The sequence below is a fragment of the Amblyraja radiata genome, chromosome 45, assembly GCF_010909765.2.
Source record: "Amblyraja radiata isolate CabotCenter1 chromosome 45, sAmbRad1.1.pri, whole genome shotgun sequence".
NCBI lineage: Eukaryota > Metazoa > Chordata > Chondrichthyes > Rajiformes > Rajidae > Amblyraja > Amblyraja radiata.
Window position 1 is genome coordinate 5486185 of NC_046000.1, and position 18891 is coordinate 5505075.

The 18891-nt window shown below is 46.3% G+C and overlaps 1 protein-coding gene and 2 pseudogenes across 1 annotated transcript; 1 reads left to right on the forward strand and 2 right to left on the reverse strand.

Annotated features, from left to right (window-relative positions):
- Window positions 1-5629: 5629 nt before the first annotated feature.
- Window positions 5630-8061, reverse strand: LOC116968439 (annotated as a pseudogene).
- Window positions 8062-11101: 3040 nt separating this feature from the next.
- On the forward strand, window positions 11102-11423 carry LOC116968440 (histone H2B-like). The gene has a single exon (XM_033015206.1). The coding sequence runs from the start codon at window positions 11166-11168 to the stop codon at window positions 11421-11423; it is 258 nt and encodes an 85-aa protein (XP_032871097.1). The 5' UTR covers window positions 11102-11165.
- A 3436-nt stretch (window positions 11424-14859) lies between these two features.
- Window positions 14860-15314, reverse strand: LOC116968441 (annotated as a pseudogene).
- Between the last annotated feature and the right edge of the window lie 3577 nt (window positions 15315-18891).

Genomic DNA, 18891 nt, shown 5'->3' on the forward strand with positions numbered 1-18891 from the left:
CACTATTTGACCATCACACCGCACAATAATGTAATGACATGGACCTCACAATTCCCTGTGGGGCAACAGATTTCTAACACCAACCCCTCCTGTACAGATAAAGACAGGAACACCCCCTGCACTACACTGTGAAGTCACAGCCCAGTACAGACCACACAGCCTGTGGTCTGAGAGATTTGCACCAGCCACTCCCAACACTGTAAGGGCACAGACCTGCACAAACCACCTCAGAACTGCATGGAGACTGCCCAGTACAGCTCCAGCACTGACAGCAGGGAGGTGGACAAAGGGAAATCAGCCACAGTCCAAGACCAAGCTCAGGGAACTGGGTCTCTGCACATCCATATGCAACTGTATTAAATTCCTGGGCATGCATATTTCTGAAGATCTGTCCTGGCCCCAGCACATTGATGCAATCATAAAGAAAGTGCATCAATGTTTCTACTTCTAAGACTGGGGAAATTCAGTCTGCCAACAAATACGTATTTAATTTCTATAATTGCATCATGGCCTGGTTCAGCAACTTGAATGACCAGAATCAAAGATGATTGCACAAATGGATGAACACTGCCCAGTCCATAGACACAAAAAGCTGGAGTAACTCAGTGGCACATGCAGCATTTCTGGAGAGAAGGAATGGGTGGTATTTCGGGTCAAGACCATACTTCAGGCTGGTTAGGGAAAAGTGAAACAAGAGATATGGAAAGGTGAAGAACAATGAACGAAAGATGCACAAAAATAAACGATGTTAAAAGAAACAGGCCATTCTTAGCTGTTTGTCGGGTGCAAATGAGAAGCTAGTGCGATTTACTGTAGGTGGGAGAGGGATAGAGAGAGAGAAAATGTCAGGGCTACATAAAGTGAGAAACATAGAAAAAGGTTCAGGACTAGGCCATTCGGCCCTTCGAACCAGCACCACCATTCACGGCTGATCATCTAAAATAAGTATCCCGTTCTGGCTTTTTCCCCATATCCCTTGATTCCTACAGCTCTAAGAGCTAAATCTAACTCTCTCTTGAAAACATCCAGTGGAGTGGCCTCCACTGTCTTGTGTGGCAGAGAATTCCGCAGATTCAGGCTTTTTGAAAGTCTAGTTACACTGGCTGTCCCTTATTCATTCTACTTGTTACATCCTCTAAAAAACTCCAGAAGATTAGTCAAGCATGATTTCACCTTCAAAATCCATGCAGAATTTGACTGATCCTATCACTGCTTATCAAATGTGCAACGATAACATCTTTAATAATCGACTCAAGCACCTTCCCCACTACCGATGTAAGGCTAACTGGTCTATAATACCCCGTTTTCTCTCTCCCTCCTTTCTTAAAAAATGTAGTTACAGTGTTTACCCTCCAGTACACAGGAACTGATCCAGACTCGAGTGAAAATTGGAAAATGATCACCAATGCATCCATGATTTGTGGGGTACACCTCCTTGAGTACGCTGGGATGTAGACCATCAGGACCTGGGGATTTATTTGCCTCCAGTCCCAACAGTTTACCTAACACCATTTCCTGACTGATGTGGATTTCTTTCAGTTCCTCCCTCCCACTAGATCCTCGGTCCCCTAGTAATTCTGGGAGATTGTTTGTATCTTCCTTAGTGATGACAGAACCAAAATACTAATTTAACTGTTCTGTCATTTCCTTGTTTCTCCATTATAAATTCATCTGTCTCTGCTTACAAGGGACCAACATGTGTGTTCACTAATCTGATCCTTTTTACATATCTAAAGAAGCTTTTACAGTCATTTTTATATTCCCGCAAGCTTTCATTCATGTTCTTTTTGCACCCTCTTAATTAACGCCTTTGTCCTCCTCCAGTGAGTTCTAAATGTTACGGTTCTTCTCACAGCCCTGGTGTCGCTGTTACGTTCCCGCCCTCTGCACTGACACGGAAACTTTATCTTCTTATTCCCTCTCAGCTTGTCTCAGTCTCCAAATATTTCACCCATAACGTTACATATAGAGCAGACTAATATGAACAAGGTACTGCATTTGCATTTTGCTGCTGTTGATGTGGTTTAATTGCTGTGGTGAACATGATGTATTAACTGTAACCTCCTGTGTTGTAAGTCCCCTGAAATCTCACTTCTTATCAAGATCACTACAAGTTCTCGGTCCTTTCACTGAACCAACCTTTACACCTAAGTGAGGATTTGACCCCGGTTTATGAATAAAAACCTGTCCATAACCTAATCCCCTTTGCACAAAATTCCAACCGCTGTTATGTTCCATGAATCGTATTTGTTTCGAATGGTTAGCAGGTGAAATTAATGGGAGGTTACATTCCCAGAATCTCCTATCAGATAATTAATTCCCTCGCAGTCTGTATTGTAAATGGATCGGGATCAAGTGAAGTGGCTAAACCACATCACATATTTAAAATCTACTAGACTAAGTGGGACCCGTTGGGTCTCAGCATCACACGGGATGCTCGCCAGTGGGTGGGGGGGGGGGGGGGGGGGGGGGGGGGTGGGGGGTGGGGGTGGGGGGGGGGTGTTCTGTTGCACTAATATGGGTGTTGTGGGCCAAATGGATTCTTGGGCTGGCAGTTCAGTCACTGAGGCCTGGCAGTACAGTCACTCGGACCTGCCATGCTGGCAGCTGAGAAACTGCCAGAAATTCTGCCCAAAACAGGTGACAGACTGTGAGAGAGAAGGAGGAGAGGATGGACTGAATGGAATATTGGGCTGGCAGTTCAGTCAGTTACGGCTGGTGGGATGGCAGTTCAGTTACTAACGGCTCGTGGGCTGGCAGTTCACTTACTAACGGCTCGTGGGCTGGCAGTTCACTTACTAACGGCTCGTGGGCTGGCAGTTCACTTACTCACGGCTGGTGGGATGGCAGTGCAATCATTCACGCCTGCTACGCTGGCAGTTCATTCAGTTATCGCTCCTCCCTTCATCCCCCCCCACTCTGCTCCTTGCCATTCCCCTCCCTCCCCCCCACACATTCAGTCCATCTCCCTACAACCTCCCCACCCCCCCCATGCACTCTTAGCGGCTCTCCCACAGAGCAGCCATTCCTGCCTATTAGGTTCCCATTGTGATGAAGAACACGCAGGCATGAAAAGTGGAAAAAGGATTTATTAAAGTTTAAATTGTGAATTACTCTTAAAATATAAGAACAATTAAATGTTAAAGATGAGAGTTATTAAGTTTTTTCTTGTTGTGATCTGCTGCTCACTGCCTCCTGATGGCTATTTGCTGTTGATAAAAAAAGAGACAATTTTAATATAGAGAGATTGAGCAGTTGTAATTTGTTGTAATTCTCAATCCTCTGGACTCACTGAAGAATTTGTGCAAAACATTTTTTTGAGGCGGGGGCTGTCAAGGTGTGGTGGGGGGTGGCTTCTTATTTCATGTGGCATGCACAGCCTAAAGTTGTAGGACAACTTGTCCTATTTGATCTTGTTTGTGCACGTCGAGTTGATTGCTTTACTCGAAACTGGGCGGATCACGTGAAGGTTGCAAACTTCCACCCCGGGGGTGGCAAACGTCCTGCAGCCGAGAGAGGGGGACGGCTTCAGGCGGGGGCTCTCGTGGGGGGAGCATCCTATAGCCAGGCGGAGGGCAGCGTCTTGAGGTGGGGATGCCAGGGGGGGTCAGTGAGTGACCCACTCATGGCCTCTGAACTCACTGCCTTGGGACTAACTCATGGTCTCTGGACTGACTGACTAACTCATGGCCTCTGGACTGACAGACTGAATCACAGCTTGTGGACTGACTGACATGCCCGTCTTCTGGAATCATGTCCGACTTTTGTAAACTGAAAACTGTAACATCCACATTGAGGAACAGCTTCTTCCTGACAGCCATTAGGTAGCAATGTTACAAAATTTTGAGATTTTAAAAATCAAGTCTGCAATTTATCCCATCAGATAAAGCATAAAAATAAGTTTAATTTGACACCTAATTCACTTTCATATCTCAAGTATTAAAAAAGTTATGGCCATTTTCATACTCGGAAATCAGCATCTTGTTCCCTATTGATTTTCTATGGACATAACAAAAAAGCTGTGATCGTGGACAGTCAAAAGCCCATAACTTTCTTAAATATTAAGAGAACTGAATGAAATTTTCAGTTATCATACATTGAAGCATTCTGAAACAAATATAAAATAATCTTACTTGGATGACCTGAAATTAAAGCATATAATCAGTTAGTTATCCAATTGTAGCTAATTTCAAACTTCAATTACTAGATCTAAACATCTATCCATTTCTTAATAAATGATTAACATTTTTAAATAGCCTAAGTGTGCAAATAATATTCATAAATAATTCACAATAAAACATGATTTTTAAATCTCATTTACATTAATTTATTGGCCAAATGGAAGGAATTTAGTGTTCAATTGCTGTAAATTAAAGTCCATTTAAATCAGCTTTCTAGTGGGATCCTGTGAACGCGCTGGTTTAGAACGTTCACATTGCGGTAGATTTGTGCCCTCAAATGCCCAGAAAAATACTGCGGGATATATTGGGGCCCAAATTAGCTACTCGCAACATTAAACTTTGGATAAGGGGATCTTAAAAAGCCCGTTTTAACGTAAAAATAAACAGCCTACCTTCCATTTTCCCCAGTATGAGATGCGGCCCGTTGTCGGCGGTCGCGGGTTTAGAGGTTAATTTTTAACCTACTATAACAAGTAAGGAAAACCCTTAAAACTAAAAGTAGCTCCAGCTACGGAATCTTTCAGCGATTTTTCGTTAATAATTAACTAGGCTGAAAAAACTCGATTTGAACAGCCTAGGGAAAATCGAGTTTTAAACCCGCCCCCCTCTGAACGGCGCCAAAATCGCGCACACGGGCTGGGACAGATTTTCAGCGAACTTCAGGTAGGCTTTGCAACATACCTACATTAGGCTATTAAACATAACGAATAAGCTCTGAACTACGAAATGCTATATTATTTGTACTATTTGTTATTTGTTGATCACGCACACACACACCTACCTAATAAACTAATTTACGGTGAATAGTAAATTACTTGAACCTGGGCCTTTGGCGCTCTTTTTAAATCTTCTTTCCCTTTGACTCACTTACTTCCAGCCAATACTAGCTCTCGCTGCTTCTCTCCTCTCTCCGGTGGTCGGAGCTCAGTCAATCGGAGAAAGACTGCAGTGTGATTGCCGATCAATTTCAGTGCAAACAAGAACAGAGGCAAATGTTATCCTAATATCGTTTCCATCAATTTATATCGACTTTAATGTCCGCATAAATTGTATGCGGTGCGGAATTTACTGATCCATTAGCGAAACTGAAGGAATTCACCTCTGCCCGAGGCTGGATATTAGTCGCTGTTTTCGGAGAGAAACCTTGAGTCGGTGTTAATGTGCTGGATTAATTGTTCTGTAGGTGAGAGGGAAACTGAGTTGGTTTCGAGGAGGATCTCTTACTGTAGGCCGCTGCCAATGTTCTGAGGAATATCTGCGTAAATGTATTTTCCCGCATCAGCCAACCGCTGTTTCATGTTTAGTTTTGAGGTACAACGCGGAAACTGACCCTTCGGACCAGCGAGTCCGCACCGACTAGCGATCCCCACACAAGAACACTATCCTACAAATGATAAGTGTTTGAAAAACATTTATATCAAACCAATTAACCTACAACCCTGGACGTCTTGAGTGTGGGAGGAAACGGGGTGAACGTTCAAATTGTGTACAGAGAAGCGCCCGTAGTCAGGATCGAACCAGGGTCTCTGGCGCTGTAAGGCAGTTGGTCTACCGCTCCGCCACCGTGTAGACAACTCAATGTGCAGTCGGTTTTCGACAACGACAAGGAACACTTGTCCCGCACTAAACATAATCGATGATCAGCCCTTCCACAGACATGGTGAGTGGCTCTGAAAAGAGCCTTTAGGTCACTCTGTTGAGTTTCTCTCGCTTACTTGTTCGCTCCGCCGGTTTTCTTGGGTAACAGCACGGCCTGGATATTGGGCAACACACCGCCCTGAGCGATGGTCACCCCTCCCAGCAGCTTGTTAAGCTCCTCGTCGTTCCGGACGGCCAGCTGCAGATGTCTGGGGATGATGCGGCCCCATACTTCTTGTTGTCCCGGGCCGCGTTGCCGGCCAGCTCGAGGATTTCAGCCGTCAGATACTCGAGCACAGCAGCCAGATATAGGGGCTCCTGCACCCACCCGCTGAGCATAGTTGCCTTTCCTCAAATGCCTGTGAACAAAGATCCGCTATAGGATCTTTGCCTGTGAACACGACCGACCGGAACTGCAGTCCAGCCCGGGACGAGCGAGACTTGGCCTTGGCCCGAGCTTTGCCGCTGGTCTTTCCTCGTCCAGACATCTCCTGATGTTTTGTACACGCAGAATGAGAAAATGATCACAGACTCGCCTTTCTTATACCTGTTTGAGGAATCCAGAGAACCGCTGGTGATTGGTGAAAAAGGACATGATCTCATTGGTGTGAAGAATGACCCAATCACAGAACTGTTTTATCTACCAATCAAAACCCACAACAGAAAAGCGCTGAAAATAACTGCCAGTCCCTCCAAAACTCGAACTTTGAAATAGCCGCCAAACTATAAATCTGTATGTCAATACAATTTGCTACATCACATAATCATTGCTTTTTTCATTATCATTTTTTATGTAAGTGCATTGCGTTAAGATGTTAATTATACTGCTGCGAGTAAGAATCTCATTGTTCCGTTCACGGTACATATGACAATTAAATACTTTTGATTGTTGACCACCTTGAACCCCGGGCAATACAGCACAACACATATAATTTACGATTTATTTGGGTCGGTAACCGATTACAAAAAATTATCCTCGGCATCAATTAGCGATCGGTCACTGTGTAAACAGTCTCGGATTTTACTTCGGAGTCACGTGAGTGACTACGTGAAGAAGGCCGTCCAGGCGCACGCGCGTCATCTCGTCAGACGCATTGCGTTGCGACCACGGTAGGAGGTGTGGAACCTCCAAGCGGTGAATGAAAGAAAACCAGAATGTAAGTATTTTCTACTTTTACTTTCAGGCTGCTTTTCTCCGGAGACTGCGTGCAGAGACACAGGCAAGTCTTATGTATGGAGAAAGGTGGGAGGAAGAATAGTAAGCGCACCGCAGTAAGCACTCAATAAGACAAAGTGTCTGAGAGTAGCGGACGCCCGACTAAAAAGTCGATTGTAAAGAAATAACTATTTTACACAGGGGGAAAAGTCCCGTTGAAACTCCCATAGGGAGCAAGGCCATAAAGAAATAACAGGCCTGGAAGACTCTTAAAACAGTTAAAATGCCCCACAACTGCAAACACATTGATTTCACATCCTTCCTCATTCAGCCTACATGTCTGGCCTCCTCATGCATGCTGACTATTGAGAGGCAGACAGTATAATCCCATCAAAGTGATTGTCCAATTCTTATTCCTAAATTGTAACCATACAGTTCCATGAGTCGAACCCTCCAGGATATCCAAGGTACTGCTGTAATGCTCTCCCTGATTAGAAATGCAAAGCTTCTGTCCTTTTGCATCCGGCTCTGAATTCACCCGGGGAGAATTTAACTTCTCCTCAAAGGGACGTGAAGCTGCCAGTCCTGCCCTTCCTTCAGTCATGTTTCTGTGATTGTAACAACAGTATTCTCCCATGTGCTGATCCACAAACTCTCAGCTCACACATCTTACCCGTGAGGCTCCTTTCATTCAAGTAAATGCAGTTAACCCCACCGGCCCTTCATGAGATTCCCCTCCTGTCTCTGTCTACTCATCCCACTGGATTTTACTGTCCCATTTTCTACATAGCCCACCTGATCAGAGTCACTGTGGATCCCAGCCCCTTGCATCACTAGATTAACTACTGAGTAGCCCTGGTGCAACTATCAGCGAACTTCACTCTGTTCCACCCACTGCCCTTCCCAGCCCTCTCTGCTGCTGAGACACATTTCTTTCTTCCTCTGTTCCAATCAAGCATGTCAGAGTTAAAATGTCAGCCATTTCTCTTTCCACAGATGCTGTCTGACCTGCTGAGTTTTCCAACATGTCCAACATTTCTTCACATTGACATCAGAGTTGTCGCTTCTCATCAACAGCACGGCCATGACACAAGTTCCCAGTGAGTCCCACTGCCAGCAGCTGTCGGGCACTAAAGCATTTGTCAACAACTGTACTCAATCCTGTCACTGACACAGTCTTGGGATAAACTTGCAGGTCACACAGATGCCATGTTTTCACACCTCAGATCAACCTGATTTGTCACACTATGCGCCAATGTGCAAATCAACCATCTTGGATGCACAAACATCATAAAATATTCAGATTTCTTCAGATCAACTGTCCTTCAAACCCCTTCAATTTCCAACCCCACAGACCATACACACTGTGTGAACAGTCACTGCACTCCCTCTATTGCACATACATTCTTCCTATGATAGACCTGGACATAACATACAAGATGCCGTCTTACCAGGTCTCCACGTGATCCCAATGAGATATCTCTACACTGATCACAAATCCTAGTCACAGGGCAAAATACAAATGTTCTCCTGAACTACTTGCTGAGCCTGCATGTTAACTTTCATCTCTTTGTTAACAATGACTCTTAACATCTCACTCTGTTCCCATATAAAAGTTCTTGTCTTTACTATTTTCCCTCTCGGAGTGGACAACCTTACATTTTATCCCTACTCTGTTCCATTTGTCACATTCACCGCTCGTGTCCTTGTCCCCCAAACCCTCTCTGCAATCTTCTCACCATTGACATTGCCACCCAGCTCTGTAACACCAGCGGAATTGGATATATTACACTGAGTCTCTCATCCACATCACTGATGTGGTGCCGCTTCTTTCAGCCTATTGAGCAGCAGTTGAAGAGCGCACCCCCCCGGATGTGAGGACTGGACAGAGTTGGTCGGGGGGGGGGGGGGGGGGGGGGGGGGGGGGGGGGGGGTGCAGAGGAACAACTCCAGGACTGTTTGGAGTCTGTCGACAGGGCAATGTCCAGGGACTTGGCAATGGACCTGAATGAATACGCCACAGTTGTTACAGACTTCATAAATATATGTGTGGAGGACTGCATCCTAACAAAAACCTTCTGAGTGTTTCCTAACCAGAAGCCTTGGATGAACCATGAATCCGCACTCTTCTGAAGTCCAGATCCCGGGCATTCAGGTCTGGAGATGCACAGGTCTACAAGAAGTCCAGATATGACCTTAGTAAGACCATCAAAAAGGCCAAAAGGGACTTCTGCTCCAAGCTGGAGGATGAGACGGATGTTCGGCAACTGTGGCAGGGCTTGAATGCCATCACCTCCTACAAGGCGAAATCAGGAGGCAGCTCAATTGTCAGCGAAGCATCACTCCCTGATGAGCTCAATGCGCTTTACACACGGTTTGATAGGGAGAACATTGATGTGCCTTCCCGAGCCCCCATTCGCAGTGGTGGTATTTCAGTCACAGAGGCCGATGTTAGAAGATCCTTCAGGGGGGTGAACCCTCGGAAAGCGCCTGGGCCTGATGGCATACCCGGTCGTGTTCTAAAAACCTGTGCGGACCAACTGACTGGAGTTTTGACGGACATCTTCAACCTCTCACTTCTGGGGTCTGAGGTTCCCACCTGCTTTAAAAGGGCATCAATAATACCGGTGCCCAAGAAGAGCAAGGGGACGTGCCTCAGTGACTATCGACCAGTGGCACTAACGTGTGTGGTGATCAAGTGCTTTGAGAGGTTGATTATGGTGCACATCAACTCCTACCTCAACAAGAACCTGGACCCACTGCAGTTCGCTTACCGCCACATCATATCAATGGTAGATGTGATATCACTGGCTCTCCACTCCGCTCTGGACCACTTGGACAACAAAAACTCATATGTCAGGCTGTTAGTCATTGACTACAGCTCGCCATTTATTACCATCATCCCCTCCAAGCTGGTTACCAAGCTCTCAGATCTGGGTCTCTGCGCATCCCTCTACAATTGGATCCTCGACTTCCTCATCCACAGACCACGGAATGTCCATATTGGTGGAAATGTGTCATCCTCGATAACAATCAGCACGGGAGCAACTCAAGGCTGCGTGCTCAACCCCTGCTTTACTCACTCTATACTCATGACTGCGTAGCCGGACATAGTGCGAACTCCATCATCAAGTTTGCCGATGACACCACTGTTGTGGGAGGAATCACCGATGGTGACGAGTCAGAGTATAGAAGTGAGATCGACCTATTGACCAAATGGTGCCAGCACAATAACCTGGCTCTCAACACCAGCAAAACCAAGGTAGGGGTAGGATAGGGACCCACAATTCCGTTTATATCAACGGGACGATGGTGAAAAGGGTCAACAACTTCAAATTCGTAGGCGTGCATATTTCCGAAGATCTTTCCCGTTCCCAGCACACAGATGCAATTATAAAGAAAGCACATCAGCGCCTCTACTTCCTGAGAATATTACGGAGAGTCGGTATGTGAAAGAGGACTCTCTCAAACATCTAAATGTGTGCAGTAGAGAGCATGCTGACTGGTTACATCGTGGCCTGGTTCGGCAACTTGAGCATCCAGCAGCGGAAAATAATGCCCCTTCTCTGAGTCTCACCTGTTTTGGGCAGAATTTCCGGCAGTTTCCCACCAGGCCTGAGTGACTGAGCTGCCAGCGCACCAGGCCTGACTGACTGAGCTGCCAGCACAAGAATGCATTCGGCCCACAATGTCCATACTAGCCCTCTGGAAACCAGTTCCTTCGGCCCACAACACCCATACTAGCGCTCCAGAAAGCCCCCTCCCCACTGGCCACCAATATTGGAATTGGTGGAGAGGTGGAATATTGCGTTGGGGGACTAGCCCTCCCGTGTGAAGATGGCACCCAACGGGTCCCACTTCATCTAGTATCCCTATAAACCTTGTAGTGTCACGCCAAAGATACTGGAGTTTGGTGTGACGGACGGGCAGGATGCGGCTTCTGATTGCGGGAGCGAGGGATTGCAATGTTTCACCGCAGATATCCAATCAGAAGGTTTATAGCGAAGTGTGATTCATGTCACCGACCACCCAATGACGATCCGCTCCTGCTCCATCCCTCATTAGCATAGGGTGACGTCGCTGCCTATTTAATTCGCGCTCCGAACCAAAGAACTGTTTCTGGTCACTTCATAGAGGATCATAGAGCGGAGTATCTTTGGTTACTTTTGTGTTTGAAATTCACCGAGGAAATGCCTGAGCCGAAACCAACAGCCAAGAAGGGCGCCAAGAAAGCATTGGCGAAACCGGCTGTTGGCAAGGCGGGCAAGAAGCGCAGGAGGTCAAGGAAGGAGAGTTATGCCATCTACATCTACAAAGTGATGAAGCAGGTTCACCCTGACACCGGCATCTCCTCCAAGGCCATGAGCATCATGAACTCGTTCGTGAACGATATATTCGAGCGCATCGCGGGCGAGGCTTCCCGCCTGGCCCATTACAGCAAACACTAAGGGGCAGAAAACGCGGGGAAACACTAAGGGGCAGAAAACGCTGGTGGGTGTTGTGTACAGGCCACCTAACAGTAGTAGTGAAGTTGGAGATGGTATCAAACAGGAAATTAGAAATGCGTGCGACAAAGGCAAAACCGTTATAATGGGTGACTTCAATCTACATATAGATTGGGTGAATCAAATTGGCAGGGGTGCTGAGGAAGAGGATTTTTTGGAATGTATGCGGGATAGTTATCTAAATCAACATGTAGAGGAACCAACGAGAGAGCAGGCTATTTTAGACTGGGTATTGAGTAATGAGGAAGGGTTAGTTAGCAGTCTTGTTGTACGTGCCCCCTTGGGCAAGAGTGACCATAATATGGTTGAGTTCTTCATTAGGATGGAGAGTGACATTGTTAATTCAGAAACAATGGTTCTGAACTTAAAGAAAGGTAACTTTGAGGGTATGAGACGTGAATTGGCCAAGATTGACTGGCAATTAATTCTAAAAGGGTTGACGGTGGATATGCAATGGAAGACATTTAAAGTGCATGGATGAACTACAAAAATTGTTCATCCCAGTTTGGCAAAAGAATAAATTAGGGAAGGTAGTGCATCCGTGGATAACAAGGGAAATCAGGGATAGTATCAAAGCGAAGGATGATGCGTACAAATTAGCCAGAAAAAGCAGCATACCGGAGGACTGGGAGAAATTCAGAGACCAGCAGAGGAGGACAAAGGGCTTAATTAGGAAAGGAAAAATAGATTATGAAAGAAAACTGGCAGGGAACATAAAAACTGATTGCAAAAGTTTTTATAGATATGTGAAAAGAAAGAGATTAGTTAAAACAAATGTAGGTCCCTTGCAGTCAGAAACAGGTGAGTTGATCATGGGGAACAAGGATATGGCGGACCAATTGAATAACTACTTTGGTTCCGTCTTCACTAAGGAAGACATAAATAATCTGCCGGAAATAGCAGGGGACCGCGGGTCAAAGGAGTTGGAGGAATTGAGTGAAATCCAGGTTAGCCGGGAAGTGGTGTTGGGTAAATTAAATGGATTAAAGGCCGATAAATCCCCAGGGCCAGATAGGCTGCATCCCAGAGTACTTAAGGAAGTAGCTCCAGAAATAGTGGATGCATTAGTAATAATCTTTCAAAACTCTTTAGATTCTGGAGTAGTTCCTGAGGATTGGCGGGTAGCAAACGTAACCCCACTTTTTAAGAAGGGAGGGAGAGAGAAAACGGGGAATTACAGACCAGTTAGTCTAACATACAGGGGAAACTGCTAGAGTCAGTTATTAAAGATGGGATAGCAGCACATTTGGAAAGTGGTGAAATCATTGGACAAAGTCAGCATGGATTTACAAAAGGTAAATCATGTCTGACGAATCTTATAGAATTTTTCGAGGATGTAACTAGTAGCGTGGATAGGGGAGAACCAGTGGATGTGGTGTATCTGGACTTCCAGAAGGCTTTCGACAAGGTCCCACATAAGAGATTAGTTGACAAACTTAAAGCACACGGCATTGGGGGTTCAGTATTGATGTGGATAGAGAACTGGCTGGCAAACAGGAAGCAAAGAGTAGGAGTAAACGGGTCCTTTTCACAATGGCAGGCAGTGACTAGTGGGGTACCGCAAGGCTCAGTGCTGGGACCCCAGCTATTTACAATATATATTAATGATCTGGATGAGGGAATTGAAGGCAATATCTCCAAATTTGCGGATGACACTAAGCTGGGGGGCAGTGTTAGCTGTGAGGAGGATGCTAGGAGACTGCAAGGTGACTTGGATAGGCTGGGTGAGTGGGCAAATGTTTGGCAGATGCAGTATAATGTGGATAAATGTGAGGTTATTCATTTTGGTGGCAAAAACAGGAAAGCAGACTATTATCTAAATGGTGGCCGACTAGGAAAAGGGGAGATGCAGCGAGACCTGGGTGTCATGGTACACCAGTCATTGAAAGTGGGCATGTAGGTGCAGCAGGCAGTGAAGAAAGCGAATGGTGTGTTAGCTTTCATAGCAAAAGGATTTGAGTATAGGAGCAGGGAGGTTCTACTGCAGTTGTACAGGGTCTTGGTGAGACCACACCTGGAGTATTGCGTACAGTTTTGGTCTCCAAATCTGAGGAAGGACATTATTGCCATAGAGGGAGTGCAGAGAAGGTTCACCAGACTGATTCCTGGGATGTCAGGACTGTCTTATGAAGAAAGACTGGATAGACTTGGTTTATACTCTCTAGAATTTAGGAGATTGAGAGGGGATCTTATAGAAACTTACAAAATTCTTAAGGGGTTGGACAGGCTAGATGCAGGAAGATTGCTCCCGATGTTGGGGAAGTCCAGGACAAGGGGTCACAGCTTAAGGATAAGGGGGAAATCCTTTAAAACCGAGATGAGAAGAACTTTTTTCACACAGAGAGTGGTGAATCTCTGGAACTCCGCCACAGAGGGTAGTCGAGGCCAGTTCATTGGCTATATTTAAGAGGGAGTTAGATGTGGCCCTTGTGGCTAAGGGGATCAGAGGGTATGGAGAGAAGGCAGGTACGGGATACTGAGTTGGATGATCAGCCATGATCATATTGAATGGCGGTGCAGGCTCGAAGGGCCGAATGGCCTACTCCTGCACCTATTTTCTATGTTTCTATGTTTCTATGATCGACCATCAGTTCCAGGGAGCTTCAGACCGCCGTGCGCCTGCTGCTGCCCGGGGAACTGGCTAAGCACGCCGTGTCGGAAGGGACAAAGGCTGTAACCAAGTACACCAGCTCCAAGTAAACATCCACTCAATGCTGACGAAACACCGAAAACCGAAAGGCTCTTTTAAGAGCCACTCATATTTTCACTTAAAATTGCTGCAGTAATATTTCGACATTGAATTACAGCAGAATACTTTCTGAATGTTATCTTAGTTATTTCAGATGCTGTTTACTGATTAAATGTGGTTTCAGTACCCCGGACATTCCTGGTGTCTCGGTTACATTCCCGGCCATCAACCAGACATGAAACTTCACGCCCTTCCTTCGAATCAGCTTATGCCAGTCATCATAAGTTGTGTCCACGGGGAGCCGATTAGTGCTATTGTTGCTGTTTTATTTGCTGAAGGTATTGCGGTTTATTAACTTCTGTCCTCATTTATTTAACTGTTCTGAATCACATAAGTACTGAGATCGGAACAGGAGTGTAATAAGGCTCTAAACAGAATATCAAACTATAAACACATATCTATACATCTGTGATTCTGGAACCCGGACAGTAGTGAATTGTTGTTTGCTGTAGATGATGGTTTTATTCATGAGGACGTAACGGGGAGTGGGTGTTAGCCCGAGTGGTTTATAACAAGACGCGCGAGTGGAGGCGCGTCCACACAAGACATACGAAGCCGTCCTCTGAACGGAAATACCCAGCCGGTGCTCAGCCCTTTGATAGACACTGTAGGTGGCTCTGAAAAGAGTCGTTAGATTGAGGTTTCGCTGAACTTCTTGCTCTTGGTGCCAGAGGCTGCGCTGGTTATCTTGGGCAACAGCACGGCCTGGATATTGGGCAGCACCCCTCCTTGAGCGATGGTCACCCCTCCCAGCAGCTTGTTGAGCTCCTCGTCGTTGCGGACGGCCAGTTGCAGGTGTCTGGGGATGATGCGGCTCTACTTGTTGTCCCGGGCCGCGTTGCCGGCCAGCTCGAGGATTTCAGCCGTCAGATACTCGAGCACAGCAGCCAGATAGACAGGGGCTCCTGCACCCACCCGCTGAGCATAGTTGCCCTTTCTCAGGAGCCGATGAACGCGGCCCACCGGGAACTGCAGTCCGGCCCGGCCCGAGCGTGACTTAGGGTTAGCCTTGGCTTTGCCGCCGGTTTTCCCTCGTCCAGTCATTTCCACCAACTTCTACGCACAAAGAATGAGGAAATCCTCCCGCACTCGCCCTTCTTGTAGCCTCTAGAGGAATGCGGTGGAGCGCTTCCCATTGGTGGCGCAGAGCTTCATCTCATTGGTGATTTCAAATAGGCCAATCGTACAGCTGCCTCTTTCTCCAATGAGCAGACAACAACCGGAGATGCGCGGAAAATAACCGCCTGGCCCCAAAATAACAGGTTTGAAAAGCCCGCCCAAAAAGAAAATGTCTTTTCAGGCAATAAAATAAAAATAATTACACATCTGTGTGTGATACTGGATCCCCGCATCCCAATTATTCTATCCTAACCCACCAACAAGACACACCCAATGTGAATTAATTACGTGAGAGATTCTTAAGAACGCATTCTTACCATTTTAAACTCCTAACTTATGGGTACAATCGCTATTCATAGAAATGTTTGGGATCGCTCTTTGCATAAAGGACATTAGACTATTGACGATCAACAGTGGTGGGTTACTCCATTGTCAGGAGCGGACAGGAGATTCTGTGGTGACAGGCGAGATTCAAGGATGGCATGTTGTCTCCCTGGTGCCACCTCCAAAGGGATCACACTACTGGCTATATCTTCCCATCTCCACACCTTTCTACTTTCCACCGCTCCTCCGTAACTCCTTGGTCAACTCGTCCCTTCCCACCCAAACCACCCCCTCCCCAGGTACTTTCCCCTGCAACCACAGGAGATGCAACACCTGCCGCTTTACCTCCCCCTTCGACTCCATCCAAGGACCCAACCAGGCTTTCCAGGTGAGGCAGAGGTTCACTTGCACCTCCTCAAAGCTCATCTACTGCAACCGCTGTTCCAAGTGTCAACTTCTCTACATCGGCGAGACCAAGCGCAGGCTCGGCGATCATTTCACTGAACACCTCCGCTCAGTCCGTATCAACCAAGCTGATCTCCAGGTTGCCCAGCACTTCAACTCCCCCTCCCATTCCTAATCTGACCTTCCTGTCCTGGGCCTCCTCCATTGTCAGAGTGAGGCCCAGCGCAAATTGGAGGACCAGCACATATTTCGCTTGGTTAATTTAAAACCAGCGGTATGAACGTTGGCTACCTGAAGTTAGAGAACTTCAGGTAGCCCTTGCTCTCTCTCTCCTTCCCAATCCTCCCACTAGTCCCATTGTCTCTGCCAACTTTGTTTCTTTGTCCTACCCCCTCCCCTGACATCAGTCTGAACAAGGGTCTCGACCCAAAATGTCGCTTATTCCTTCTCTCCATAGATGCGGCCTCACCCACTGAGTTTCTCCAGCATTTTGTATCTACCTTCGATTTTACCAGCATCTGCAGTTCTTTCTTAAACAGGGAGAAGGAGTTGGTGCAGGGGGCAGGAATTTGGATTTCTAGACCTCTGAGATATCTTCTGGGGCATGGGTGACCTGTGCAAAAGGGATGGGTTGTACCTTAATGGAGGTATGGACCAACATTCTGGCGGGCAGGTTTGCTAGTGCGACACGGGTGAGTTTAAACTAAACAGTGGGGGGGTCAACAACGTGCAGCGTATGAGTGCTGTTAACGAGAATAAGTGCAGTAAAGGTCACATTTAAACTAACAGGGCAGGGGGATGGGAACCAATGCAAGGAGACAGAGGGCCTTAAAAGGAGGACAGAAGCAAAATGTAGAAGGGAGATAAGAAAAACAAACCTGAAAGCTTTGTTTGTTAATGCGAGGAGCATTCGTAATAAGGTGGATGAATTGGATGCGCAGTTAGTAGTTAAGGGATATGATATAGTTGGAATTACAGAGACATGGCTCCATGGTGACCAAGGTTGGAAGCTAAACATCCAGGGGTATTCAATAATCAGGAAGGAAAGACAGAAAGGAAGAGGAGGTGGGGTGGTATTGGTTGTTAAAGAGGAGCTTAATGCAGAAAACGCTTGTTGGAGTTGTATACAGACCACCAAACAGCAGTACAGAGGTTGGGGATAGCATTAATCAGGAAATTAGGGATGCATGTAGCAAAGGTACTGAAGTTATCATGATGACTTTAATCTACATACAGTTTGAACCAACCAAATTGGTACTGCGCTGAGGAGGAGATTTCCTGGAATGTATACGGGATGATTTTCTAAACCAATATGTTGTGGAACCGACAAGAGGGCAGGGCATCCTGGACTGGGTATTGTGTAATGAGGAATTATTAGTTAGTGATCTTGTTGTGCAAAGCCCCATGGGCAACAGTGACCATAATATGGTGGAATTCTGCATTACGATGGAGAGTGACACGGTTAATTCATACTATGGTCCTGAACTTAAAGAAAGGAGACCTTGAAGGTATGAGACGGGAATTGGCTAGGATAGATTTGCAAATTATACTTAACGGGTTGACGGTGGAGATGCAATGGCAAAGTTTTAAAGACCGCATGGATGAACTCCAAAAATTGTTCAATCCTATCAGGCAAAAAAATAAAACTGGGATGGGGTCTCAACTGTGGCTTATGAGGGAATTCAAGGATAGTGTTAAAACAAGGAAGAAGTTGGGAATTGGCCAGAGGAAGCAGCAAACTGGACTGGGAGAAATGATAGAACTCAACAAGGGATAAAGGGGTTAATTAAGAGGGATAAAAATAAGAGCATGAAAGAAAGATTGTGGGGAAATAAAATTTGACTAAAAGCATCTTTAGATATGGAAAAAGGAAAAGTTTAATGAAGACAAATATCAGAGTCAGGTGACTTGAAAATGGGAAACAAGGAAATGGCAGAACTATTAAATGAGTATTTTGGTTCTGTCTTCACTGAAGAAGATACAAACAATCTCCCAGAAATACTAGGGGACCGAGGATCTATTGGGAGGGAGGAACTGAAGAGAACTACATAGACTACAGTTCAGCCTTCAACACGATAGGCCCCAGGTAGTCAAGATGGGAGGGAATACATCGAAATCCCTCACCCTGAGCATAGGATCGCCCCAGGGTTGCGTCCTCAGCCCCCTATTGTACTCCCTGTACACACATGACTGTGTGGCTAGGTTCAGCTCCAACTCATTAATTAAGTTTGCTGATGACACTGTGGTGGTGGGTCTGATCTCAGACAACGACGAGAAGACCTACCGGGAGGAGGTGGCAGGTCTAGCACTCTGGTGCCAGGATAACAGCCTCCTCTTGAACATCAAAAAAACGAAGGAGCTGATCATGGACATTAGGAGGGCACATCATCCGAGGACGTACACTCCATTGAGGATAAATGGGGATCCTGTGGATAGGGTGAACTGTTTTAAATATCTGGAAGTCCACATCTCCGAGGATATGACATGGGCATCACACGCCTCAGCACTCGTGAGTAAGGCAAGGCAGCGCCTTTACCACCTCAGGCAATTGAGGAAATTCAGAGTGTCTCCGAGGATCCTCCAGTGCTTCTACGCAGCAGCGGTGGAAAGCATCTTGTCCGGGAACATTACCATCTGGTTTGGGAATTACTCTGCCAAGGACAAGAAGGCTCTGCAGAGAGTATTGCGTTCGGCCGAACACACTATGGGAACTTCACTTGCCCCCCTGCAGGAACTATACATCAGGAGGTGCAATTCCAGAGCCAACAATATCATGAGAGACCCCTTCCACCCATGCAACGGACTGTTCCAGCT

Coding starts and splice junctions, on each gene's coding strand:
- LOC116968440 (XM_033015206.1), top strand. CDS start 11,166: ATGCCTGAGCCGAAACCAACAGCCAAGAAGGGCGCCAAGAAAGCATTG.